Source organism: Brassica oleracea, chromosome C7, assembly GCF_000695525.1.
Source record: "Brassica oleracea var. oleracea cultivar TO1000 chromosome C7, BOL, whole genome shotgun sequence".
Classification (NCBI taxonomy): domain Eukaryota; kingdom Viridiplantae; phylum Streptophyta; class Magnoliopsida; order Brassicales; family Brassicaceae; genus Brassica; species Brassica oleracea.
Window position 1 is genome coordinate 1,568,973 of NC_027754.1, and position 12,421 is coordinate 1,581,393.

Genomic DNA, 12,421 nt, shown 5'->3' on the forward strand with positions numbered 1-12,421 from the left:
GGATCTTAAGCTACAACTTAAGCTTAGATCGAGTCTCCAACCTGAGGCTCTGATACCAATTCAGATCTCTTAGAAACACAAAGAGTTATAAGAACAACTTTTCTTATTAGCTTTAGAAACTACTCAAAACTAAAGCTCTCAATATGTTTCTCTCAGATCATATGGAACACCTCTCCATTAGACCTATATTTATATGAAAGACAATTCCCTTTAACATGTGGGATATGGAAAACACAAACCTAACCTAAATAGAAACTTCATTTTCCCATTTCTAGGTTTCCTTATTGTGTTTATCTTAACATATTAAACATCTAATAATATGTTAAGTTTCCACAAGCTTGGAATTATCCAACACACTACTCGAATCTCCCTTTCTCCGTAGGCTTTTCCTTTCTCGCCATCAACTCTCACACTCTATGTGGTCGCTCATGGTGAAAGATGATCAGCAAGAAGCCGTTGCTCACTACAGATGCGACATTTGGGGTCATCCAACACAACAACTTGGCTCTTACATCGCCACTTCCATTACCGAAGCATTCTTAAACCACAAGCAAAAATACAGACAAGTCGGAGCCGTGGCTTACACGGATGTCGGGTTGATTCTTATCCGTGTTGTGTCTGCCCTCGGGAACGTATCCTTGTACGTGGCTAATCCCGTTTCACGGGAATGCGTAGAAACGGATCCTCCATGGTGTGAAGCAGAGGAGGATTACTGGAACCTAGGTTTAGCCACACTAACCGATAGAGATGGCGTCGTTTTGGGTTACAAAGTCGTTCTTCTATATGATGCTATACCACGGAAAAAGAGTTTTAGTTTGCTGATATATTCGTCAGAGACTGGCTTGTGGAGTCAAGAAACCGTACAGTTTCCTTACTCTTTTAGCCGTCAGGAGTTTCGCTATTCCATTAGCTTGAACGGAAATCTTCACTGGGTCGCTCGCAACAACGTGAATGATGAAGTTGTTGTATCCACCGACTTCTACGGTTCTGAGCATCCTGTTTGTCGTGTTACGCGTTTCCCTGATTTAGAAACATCTCCACAGTTTCAAAGATTCTGCACTGTTTTGTAACATCCCGAGTTGTGATATATGGAAAGGCTTAAGAGAATTGATTTGACTACCTATGTCACCAAAGTTGACTTACCTTTTCCGGAGCACATCCTGAAAGAACTCCAGAGTTAAGCGTGCTTGAGCTGGAGTAGTGGAAGGATGGGTGACCTATCGGGAAGTGATTCGCGATAGCATGCGAGTGAGGCCAAAGCATGGGAAAAGGTCAGGTGGTGATTGCAGGGTCAGTAAACAATGATTTCGAGCCTTTAAAAAAATTAACGGACCGATCGCTGGAACGGGATGGGCCCACGGGTCGAGAGAGCGGGCGTGGGTGGCCCATTAGCCGTGGGCGGTCGGGGCGTTGAGAGGCGTCTTGGGACCTGTCGTGGGGCGCAACGAGGACGTTGCATTCTTTGAGAGGGGGGTGAATTGTAACATCCCGAGTTGTGATATATAGAAAGCTTAAAAGAATTGATCTTGCTACCTACCTATGTCACCAAAATTGACTTACCTTTTCCGTCACACATTCGTTTAGAACTCCAGAGTTAATTGTGTTTGGGCTAAAGTGGTGAAAAGATTGATGATATATCGGGAAGTGATTCATGATACCGTGCGTACGGGCCGAGAGAGCGGGCGTGAGTGGCCCATTAGCTGTGGGCGGTCGGGGCGTTACAAGTGGTATCAGAGATTGCACTGATGAGACCGCTAAAAATCGTGGGTGGCCCATTAGCTGTGGGTGGTTGGAGCGTTACATGTTTCTCAAGGGAGTCTCATGTATATGAACATTGCCGCTCAAGGCGATGAGCATGATAAACTAAGCGTGTGGAGGCTAAAGAGCCTCCAGAGTTAAGCGTGCTTTAGCTGGAGTAGTGGAAGGATGGGTGACCTATCGGGAAGTGATTCGCGATAGCATGCGAGTGAGACCAAAGCATGGGAAAAGGTCGGGTGGTGATTGCAGGGTCAGTAAACAATGATTTCGAGCCTTTAGAAAAATTAACGGACCGATCGCTGGAACGGGATGAGCCCACGGGCCGAGAGAACGGGCGTGGGTGACCCATTAGCTGTGGGTGGTCGGAGCGTTACATGTTTCTCGAGGGAGTCTCATGTATATGAACATTGCCGCTCAAGGCGATGAGCATGATAAACTAAGCGTGTGGAGGCTAAAGAGCAGCTGGGAATGGCAAATAGTATCTGAAGTATCCTACATTGGTTATAAACACCCTTATATTCCGTTGGCGATAAACCCCTTTGATGCTGAAACAGTCTACTTTTGGAGCAACGACTTGGACAACCAATGTTTGGTATCTATGAACTTGCGCATTGGCGAGTTTGTCTTCCACGGTAAGTTGGAACGTAGCAGCAGCGATGGTTGCATTGTCAAGTCCCCTGAAGGCCACACTTTTATACAGCTCGCCCAAGAATTTTCGTAGTTTGTTTTACCAAAGTGGCTGCATCGGATCCCGAACACGGTGACTAATAATAGTCGACAGCCCAAGCCTAGCTCTAATCCTACTTTCATCTACTTCAAATCTTTTATGTATGATTTTTTTTATTTAAGTCATTTCTTAGAAACTATATTAAATTTTACATATTTTATTTAGAATATCTTTCAATATCTTTAACTTTTTATTTGAAATGGAATTCAATATTTTTTTTAAAAAATATAACAAAATCTTTGAAAAAATCTTTTTAGAAGTTTTTTGAAAAAATCCGAAATTATCATTTTAAATTATAATTATCCTAATATATAATTAGTTTTGATGTATTTTATTTATTAAGTCATGAATTTTTTCATGTGTGATTTTTTTATTTGGGCCATTTCTTAGAAACTATATTAAATTTTACATATTTTAGTTATAATATCTTTCAATATCTTTACCTTTTTATTTGAAATGTTACTCAATATTTTTTAAAAAAATATAACAAAATCATTGAAAAATATTTTTAGAAGTTTTTTGAAAAAAAATCTGAAATTAACATTTTAAATTATAATTATCCTAAAATATAATTAGTTTTGATGTATCTTATCTATTAAAACAGAAATCATGACTTCTTTCATGTGTGGTTTTTTTTTTATTCGGGTCATTTCTTAGAAACTATATTAAATTTTACATATTTTAGTTAGAATATCTTTCAATATCTTTACCTTTTTTATTTGAAATGCAACTAAATAACTTTTTTAAAAAATATAACAAAATATTTGAAAAATCTTTTTAGAAGTTTTTTGAAAAAATCTGAAATTAACATTTTAAATTATTATTATCTTAAAATATGATTAGTTTTAATGTATCTTATCTATTAAAACAGAAGTCATGACTTATTTCATGTGTGATTTTTTATTTGAACCATTTCTTAGAAACGATATTAAATTTTACATATTTTAGTTAGAATATCTTTCAATATCTTTACCTTTTTATTTGAAATGCAACTCAATATTTTTTTCTAAAAAACATATGATAAAATCTTTGAAAAATCTTTTTAGAAGTTTTTTTGAAAAAATCCGAAATTAATATTTTAAATTATAATTATCCTAAAATATGATTAGTTTTGATGTAAACGAAAATTAAAATTATGTAAAAAATAATTAAATTCAATGATAATAACAATTTAAATTGATTATCTAAAAAATACATTTACAAAAATATTGTTATAATTCAATAATGAAAATGATAAATAAAAACCATAAATTTATCAAATGACAAATGAATTATACTATGCTAAATTTTTTGCTTAAATTTATACTACCGACATGAGTAAATAATACCATATACAATTAAAAAAAAATAGACATTCTTGAATATTTTTTTAACAAATAGTTATTTTAAAATTTAATTCATGAAAAAACTAACTGTGCGGATCAAAATCTAGTGGTAAAAGTTAAGACACAACCAATGTGTTACATTGATTTCGAAAAGTGACTTATCGCGAACCTATATATATCCTCTGATAAGACACGACCAATGTAGTTCACGTAATATAAGCAAATTCATCTAAAGTTTAACAAAAGAACTTTACTCAAACTGTATTTTTATTAGTTTTACGCTAGAATAGAAGAATTCTATTATAAAAATGAGATTTGCTATAATCTATTTTCTAAAATAGCAATCTCAAATTATAAAATAAAATATGCAGAAATGTTGTTCTTCCTCTATAAATAAAGATTAGTAAAGATCAAATTTGCTTCTAAATACTGTTATAGAGGCAAAACATTGAAGTTCGTCGGAGAATGTTTATTTTTATTTTTGTTAGAACATCTTTTTTAAAATACATTCTATAATTTCAAATACGAATTTTTTTTTGCAAAAACACAGTAATAAATATGCAAATCTAGTAAATAATAAAATTTATAAGCCACTAATCCAAGAACGTATGGTACATAATCAGATGAGAAACAGATGTAACCCAAATGAAACTGATTAAAGAAACATTGGCTCAACAACATCCATTGGCTTGGTTGATAAACTAACGAGCGATTCAAATAATCAAGAAAACCACAATCAAAAGGGGAAACAGTTGATGTCTACTTCTCTGATGAGTTTGGTCCTCTCTTCTTGCCAAAGCCAACAACTGAAGACAACACAAACAAAATCGAATAAGAACCCAATTGTCGTTTAAATTTTGAAACAAACTTATTGAATATCATGATCAACCAAAAGAAAAAGTGATAGATTGATTGGAACAGAGATGACAGAGAGTGGAATCAGTGATCACGTGTGTTTACTTTTCAGAAACTATTATATCAGTGATCGAATATTAAGAGTGGACTACAACATCTCTAACAAACTTCATATCACACAGACGAACGTTCATGTAGCATAATCAACATATAAATGTTGATCAAAGCACACGCTACAAACAAAAGCACAAGATTATTGAAATTGACCAAACGCAATCTAATGATGAACAACACAAGTAAAAATGGAATTCTGTGATTACACACTAACTCAGATTTGCTGAAGAAACTAAAATCGAATTCATAATTACACACTAATCTTGTGCTTCTACTAAATCAAGTTAAAATGACTAATCACAAGACCAAATAAGTTTAAGATGAACCAAGGAGAGTCAATAACGAACTAACAAACCCTAATTCAACTACGGTGAACGACCTAGGAATCCTATAACAGAAAGTAAAAAAAGAATATATACCGGCGGTGACGAAACGGCGGTTGTGTTGCAATCGCTTGTGAGCACGGCCACGGGGCTTCTTCTTTTTGTCCTGCTTGGCGACTTTCGGTGTCTGACCCCTCACCTTACCGGCACGAGCCAATGAACCGTGCACCTTCCCTGCGATTCATTATGACACGAAATCAGCAACATTTTCGATGACAATCACCAAAATTCTAAAGGTATTTCGAAGCGTAAAGGAAACAACAAGTCGAGAAGAATCACCCATGATCAATTACGGAAACACTTCTGGCTTCTCTGCTTTGTTGCTGGATGCGCCGACGCTAGGTGAAACTTTTTTTTTAGGGTTAGGAATAATACCGTCGTTTATATACTATACATACTCGTTTCATAGCCTATAAGGGACATTTTGGGTTTAAAATGGGCCTTATGTAAACCAATTGTGTTTCCAAACACCTTAACCAAGTTAATTTAGCTTTGGTTCAAGGTTCTGAGACCAGCCGCAACGCTGATCCTTAATGGATCCTTACCGCCTAATCCGATGGTTATCGGAATAAAGAAATATTATTTAACCGAAATAATCCAAGGATCAATCCGTAAATAAGGATTTAACGGAGTTGATCCTTAGAGACGTGGCACGTTTTGGTTCGTCCGTCGACTTTGTCATTCGTACGTATCAAAAAAAAATTATTCATTTTCGACCAAAGGCGAGGAAAAAAGAAACGTCTCGAGTGAAGGCGATATCAAAGGCGATTCGATACATCCCGAGAAGAAGGTAAATCGTAGGGTGATTTTGTAGATTTATGCGTCGAGATTTTGTTTTCTTTGTTGTTTTCTCCTCAAATTAGGGTTAGGTTGTGCAGATTCAATCGATTTGTCTTTTAAAATTACGGTTTCAATCGATTTGGGGTTTTCACTCGATTTAGGGTTTTCAATCTATTTTGTTTTGAAACGATTTGCGGATATTCTCGTTCAATTACAATCTTCTTTGATGTTCTTATTTGTGTTAGCTTACGGTTTATATGTGATTCATGTTTGCTTACGGTTTGTTCAATCCGTGCTCGTTTCTAAAGATCTGTGGTTGTTGTTGTTTATATCATCTTCGTTACTAAAAATCTTGGTTTTCTTTCAGGTTTAACCAATCATGGGACAAGACTATTCGTACAGCCAGCCGTCTTCGTCAGATGAGTTCGACATGACGTACCTTCTTGAAGCAGAGGCTGCTCTTTATGCAAATGAAGGACAGAGTAGTTTCTCTGTTGGCGAGCCGGTTCGCAACCCACCTGAGGCTGATGATGGCATCCCAACGAGATGTTACTGTGGCAGTGAGGCTGCTATTGCAACATCTTACACGCGAAAAGATCCAGGGAGGTTGTACTACACGTGCGAGAATAGAGATGATGGGGGCTGCCACATATGGAAATGGTGGGATGTGGCAGTCACGGAGGAGGTGTTTGAGGTTCAGAGAGAACTCAGGCTGCTTAAGGAGCAAGGTTTCGAGTGTGATCAGAAGCTGCTTAAGCTACAGAAGACCGTCTGTGAGCTCAAGAAGAACAAAGAGTCTACAAATGGCTATGCATTGGAAGTTTGTGTAATGGTCTCCGTATTGGTTTTTCTAGGTTTGGCGCTTTTGTTTGTCAATGGTACGTATCTCTCTTGGGTTTTTGTTTGTTCTTCATGATATTTTGTAAAACTTATGAGAATTTGATCTAATGTTTATGCATGAAGAGCTTCAAAGATGTAAACGAGAGTGTCGAGAAGCTCGAGTCTCTCTTTAGGTACGATACCACAACTGCCTAGTCTCTTTTCTAATAACTATAAACGTATAGTAGTGTATTTGTATTTGTATTTGTATACCTCATAAATTGGTTCTAGTTTAGTAGAAGCTAGTTGTTTGGTTTCTCTGCATTGGTGGTAATTGCTAGTTAAATAGAACCTATTTAGTTTGGTTTCTATCTTCCTACCGCCATAGATTTGATTGTTTTAAATGGCTGTTACCGTGATTTGATTGGTGTTTAATGCAAGTAGTTAGCTTTCTACCTTCCTCACTGCTCGGTTTTAATTGGCTTTTAATGTTTGTTAGTTTAATCTCGCCTATTTAACTATCTGTGTTGCTATTAGAGTAACACAGAGCAATCTCTAAACATGGATAAGCAAACTAGTTATGTAAACCTCAGCTTTAGTCAATCTTAGACTACAGTGGACCTTGAATCACCCGAACCTTATTGGTTCGGTACCCAAGGTCCTGATGAGTCAGTTCTCGAGTCTCCTCTCAACTCTGCTGTCGACACTAGTGCCAAGGAGAGGAGGAAATGGTCCCCGAGGGAGGACAAAATCCTTATTGGTGCTTGGCTTAACACCAGTAAGGATGCGGTGGTGAGCAATGACCAGAAAGTTGGTCGCTTCTGGAAGAGGATTGTCGACTACTACAACAACTGCCCGCAACTGGTGGGAACAACACCTAGAGAGCTGAATCAGTGCAAGCAGAGGTGGGCTAGGATTAACGAGCAAGTCATCAAGTTCGTTGGATCATATGACGCGGCTCTGAGGGAGCAGAGAAGTGGTCAAAATGATGATGACGTGATGAAAGCTGCTCTAGAGTACTTCTTCAATCGTCACGGGACCAAGTTTGTCATGGAACATGCATGGAGGGAATTGAGGCATGACCAGAAATGGGCCTCCACCTATGTGGGTAAGGACGGTGGGAATGAAAAGCGGAAACAAGTTGATATAGAAGAAGAAGTGGGAGAACCAGAGGGTAGACCTATAGGGATCAAGGCTTCTAAAGCTGCTGCTAAGAAGAAGAAGAATGGTAAAGAAGAGTCGTTGTCACAGATTCAGGCCATAATGGAGATGAAGTCAAAAGTGTCAAAACAGAAGTTGCTTGAACGTCTACTTAGCAAAAAAGACCCACTCACTGAGATGGAAACATCTCTTAAGCTCAAACTCATGTCTGATATGTTATGAGGTTAGGTTGCATAGTTAGCGTTCATATTCAACCTATGTGTCGAGTAGTTACATGTTGTTTGATTGCATAGTTAGCTGTATTGAACCTATGTGTGGAGGAAAAGTAATAACTCTTGTCTTTCTTTCAGTTTAATGTGTTGAGCAAAAGTAATAACTATGTGTGTACTCTTTCAGGTTCAGCAGTAGGGTCACGGGTGTTGCAATGCACGGGTGAAGATTGTCACGGGCTGTGAAGTACTCAAAGTCACGGGTGCTTCTGTTTTTCTAGCATGTGAAGATTGTCACGGGTGCTTATGTTTCATGTTAATGTAGTATAAGTAGTAGTCATTGTTGTTTAAACTATGTATCTCGTTCTCCTACGCACTTTCATCATTCTAACTTTGTATCTCATCTTCTCCTATTTCCCTCAGCAACAAAACTTTGTAATATTAAACTCTGCTATTTGCGTTCAACATTGCTTCTCACTTTGCATCTCATCTTCTCCGATTGAATCTACGATGGACCTTTTTATCTATCTTGTTATAAAGGTATGGTCTTGTTTAGTGTTTCTTTGAACTTATAGTAAAAATAAATAGAAATTCTAAATTTGAATCTTTAAATTTGAACTTATAGTAAAACCAGGATACCTAAATATGTTATTTTTAAAACCAGGATACATAAATTTGAAATTCTAAATTTGAATATATACAAAGAAATAAATTTATTTTAAAAAAGAACTTATATATTATTTTTAAAACCAGGATACCTAAATATGTCATCATCTTCATCCGATGATCTGGAAGAAAGATTGGAGGAAATTATCGACGAATACGTCGAAGACACATTCAACAACATAGTGGAGGGCAGGACCATTAACCAAAGGGGACGTGCTTACATAGAACGACACCGCAAAGGAGGACACATACAATTATGGAATGACTACTTCAGCGAAGATTCGACATTCTCGTCAGAATTATTCAGACGCCGTTTCCGCATGAATAAGGGATTATTCTTGCGTATTGTCCATCGCCTATCAGAGTGCTTGCCATTCTTTCAGCAAAGAAGAGATGCAACCGGGAGGTTAGGTCTTACTCCACTACAAAAATGTACGGCAGCAATTCGTCTACTTGCTTATGGCTCTGCGGCTGAGACGGTCGACGAATATCTCCGACTTGGTGAGACCACGGCCCTTTCGTGTTTACATAATTTCACTGACGGAATTATAGAGTTATTTGGAAAAGAGTATCTACGACGACCCACCCCATAGGATCTTCAACGACTACTCGATATTGGAGAGCAACGCGGGTTTTCGGGGATGATCGGGAGCATTGACTGTATGCATTGGGAATGGAAAAATTGCCCGAGCGCTTGGAAAGGACAGTACACACGTGGATCAGGAAAACTGACAATTGTCTTAGAGGCTGTGGCTTCGCAAGACCTTTGGATATGGCACGCTTTTTTTGGTCCTCCAGGTACCTTAAACGATATTAATGTCCTCGAACGGGGTCCTGTTTTTGACGACATTATAGAAGGTCGAGCTCCCAGGGTAAGGTACATGGTCAACGGACACATGTATAAGTTGGCGTACTACCTCACTGACGGTATATATCCAAAATGGTCAACATTTATCCAATCTATCACACTCCCTCAATGTCCTAAACAAGAGTTATTTGCCAAAGTTCAAGAAGCAACCGGAAAAGATGTGGAGCGGGCTTTTGGAGTATTGCAAGCCCGATTTGCGATTGTGAAGAACCCGGTAAAAACATTGGACAAAGCAAAGATAAGCAAGATTATGAGAGCATGTATCATACTACACAATATGATAGTCGAAAATGTACGGGATGGATACGGTATACAATTTGATATATCTGATTTTGAAGAAGGGGACGTAACCAGAAGTTCACGGGTGGAAGCCAACATGCCTACAAATCTCAACAACATATTTCCCATTCGGAATGATGTTCGGGATACTCGTATACATGAACATTTGAAAACGGATCTAATTGAGCATATTTGGAACAAATTTGGTGATGAATATTAATAAGTCTTGTATCTTTTTATTGAATCATGAATAATAAATAAAATTTTTAATTTCACTTTTTTTTAAAAAAATTATTTATTTATTCCTAAGGATTCCAAATCGAGTATCACCATTGCACACATATTTCTGATTATGATCCTTAACAATTCAAAAAAAAAAATATTATTCTAATCCTAAGGACTCTTGAGACAGTATCACCATTGCACATGCTCTTACAACCGAACCGAACTGGTCCATTTTCTACCCCGGTCTAACTGGTAACAATTTGCTTTGGTTCGAGGTTTCTTACAAACAAGCTCTTTAATATGATCACTGTCGTGGCTAGGCCTGGGCGTTCAGGTACCCGTTGGCGTTCGGATCAGATTTTTCAGATTTCGGTTCTTTTTTACAACACCTCCTAGGTCTCATTCTAGTAAATTTGCAAGTACGGGCCGGATTCGGATATAACACATCGGGTTCAGATCGGTTTTGTATCACATCATAGAACCCATAAAGTAACCATATATCATTCGGATTCGGGTTATATCGGATCGGTTCAGATATACTCGAAATAAAATCTAAAATTTAAAAGCAAAACATATGAAATATATACTTATTTATATATAATTAAGTATTTAAAATATTTATTTAAATTTTAAATACTTATTATTAGATACCATATCAAAATAAATATGAAATTGAATATTTTAAGTATATATTCATGTTTCATATAATTATATTGTATATTAGTTTGGACATTCAGACCGGTTTCTCCGGATATCTTTTCGTATTTTTTTATTTTTTTTGGTTTTTCGGGTTATCCGTTCGAATTCGGTTAATAACACTTCGGGTTCGAATATGTTTTGTACCACCTTACAAGATCCATTCGGGTATTTTTTACATTTCGGACCGGGTACGGATCAGGTTTTTTGGTTCGGATTTCGGATTATGGATTTCATGCCCAAGCCTAGTCATGCCCATAATTACAAACGATTCACACGGAAGACATTGGTTGTACAATCCATCAGTTATATTTGCTCGGGGACCATGGATCGGCTGTTTATGAAATCAGAGATTCATTTTTTCTTATTTTTGTTTTGTAAATGAAAGTAGTCTATGATTATACACTCAAATCGAATTAATGTGGTACTAATTCAAGAGTCCAAAACGTAACGGAGATGGAAAACCAGAGTCACGTAAGGACTCGCAAAATAACAGGATCAAACTCGAATCTGTTCTCGTCTCTGGAACATATAACATAAGATATAAATTACCAAAATAGGTAAGTGATCAAAAACAAGCAAAGTCTTCTGTCTTTCATCTAACGATTTAACAAACAAAAAAAGTTGCAACGACAAGGGTTTATGAGTAAATAAATCTACCATATTTTTCACTCGTCTTCATCGATGACCTTGGTGCCCAAACCAGACAATCCTTCAGCAGGAATCTCAGCGACAGTGACAAGAGAGTAAAACTCCTCCTTGGCGTCTTCATCATCATTTCTCTTACGTGTAACACGGACTCTGACTCTCCTGGGAGGACCACGGATTCCCCTGCTCCATATCTGCTTGTTGAGTTTAACATCCACTCTAACATCCTTTGTTCCCATTGCTTTCAATGCAAACTTCCTAATCTCTTTGATGGCATTGGGTGCCTTCTTCTTGAATGTGCTGCGTACATATATTTATAATCGATCAAATCAATCAGCATCTCTAAAACCCTAACGAAAATGTACATGGAGCAATAAGGAAGGAGATGATGTTAATGGCTCGTTCTAATAATCTTCTTCTACAAACAATGAGATGTCACAACATTTTTACCAGCTATGAAGGCGCCTGTGGAGGTTGATAGTGTACTCCCTGGTAACAATCTCCTCCTTTCTTCCCTTGCCTTTCTCCATTTTCGTCTGGTCTATCTTCTCTTCAGACGGCACAGGGAGAGAAAATTAAAAGAAGCTACGAAAACCCTAATATACAGATTCCCGTATTATTGTTATTTGGGCCTGATGAATGGGCTTATGGTACGCAAATATACTGTCTTCATTCTAAACTATATTCTATTCTCATTTAGTCCAAATATAAGTCCAGGGTATGTTATAATATAGTCCATTCTCATCCTGTCCTTGAAAACTTAATCTATTAAAATATAAGACCATGCGCAGCAGGGGTTTTATATGGGTTCATGGGCTCGAGTTATAAGGGGCCGATGAATAAAAAAAAATAAAAAATGGATTCGTTTTGATGAACCGGGCCTTACGAGTGATATCGTATGAAGCGGG

At 37.3% G+C, this 12,421-nt stretch overlaps 5 protein-coding genes and 1 pseudogene across 5 annotated transcripts in view; 4 read left to right on the forward strand and 2 right to left on the reverse strand.

The window, feature by feature from the left end:
• LOC106302321 (F-box protein At3g28330-like) overlaps positions 1 to 2,479 on the forward strand; it is a 4,274-nt gene extending 1,795 nt beyond the window's left edge. Inside the window, exons 2-4 of the mRNA XM_013738855.1 lie at positions 338 to 609; positions 703 to 998; positions 2,111 to 2,479. Coding sequence (XP_013594309.1) covers positions 338 to 609; positions 703 to 998; positions 2,111 to 2,479 — 937 coding nt within the window. The remainder of the gene's footprint in view (positions 1 to 337; positions 610 to 702; positions 999 to 2,110) is intronic.
• A 1,884-nt stretch (positions 2,480 to 4,363) lies between these two features.
• On the reverse strand, positions 4,364 to 5,552 carry LOC106304205 (40S ribosomal protein S30). Its single transcript, XM_013740602.1, has 3 exons — positions 5,442 to 5,552; positions 5,199 to 5,336; positions 4,364 to 4,616 (listed from the first exon to the last, which is right to left on the reverse strand). Exons 1-3 carry the CDS (start codon positions 5,443 to 5,445, stop codon positions 4,570 to 4,572), a joined length of 189 nt encoding a protein of 62 aa, XP_013596056.1. The 5' UTR covers positions 5,446 to 5,552; the 3' UTR covers positions 4,364 to 4,569.
• Positions 5,553 to 6,321: 769 nt separating this feature from the next.
• On the forward strand, positions 6,322 to 7,725 carry LOC106302322 (uncharacterized protein At4g04775-like). Its single transcript, XM_013738856.1, has 2 exons — positions 6,322 to 6,820; positions 7,676 to 7,725. Exons 1-2 carry the CDS (start codon positions 6,322 to 6,324, stop codon positions 7,723 to 7,725), a joined length of 549 nt encoding a protein of 182 aa, XP_013594310.1.
• A 35-nt stretch (positions 7,726 to 7,760) lies between these two features.
• Positions 7,761 to 8,144, forward strand: LOC106302323 (glutathione S-transferase T2-like). The gene has a single exon (XM_013738857.1). It carries the CDS (start codon positions 7,761 to 7,763, stop codon positions 8,142 to 8,144), a length of 384 nt encoding a protein of 127 aa, XP_013594311.1.
• Positions 8,145 to 8,895: 751 nt separating this feature from the next.
• LOC106302324 lies at positions 8,896 to 10,164 on the forward strand (annotated as a pseudogene).
• A 1,180-nt stretch (positions 10,165 to 11,344) lies between these two features.
• Positions 11,345 to 12,127, reverse strand: LOC106303837 (60S ribosomal protein L31-1-like). The gene is made up of 2 exons (XM_013740172.1): positions 11,964 to 12,127; positions 11,345 to 11,813 (listed from the first exon to the last, which is right to left on the reverse strand). The coding sequence occupies exons 1-2, from the start codon at positions 12,041 to 12,043 to the stop codon at positions 11,534 to 11,536; spliced, it is 360 nt and encodes a 119-aa protein (XP_013595626.1). The 5' UTR covers positions 12,044 to 12,127; the 3' UTR covers positions 11,345 to 11,533.
• Between the last annotated feature and the right edge of the window lie 294 nt (positions 12,128 to 12,421).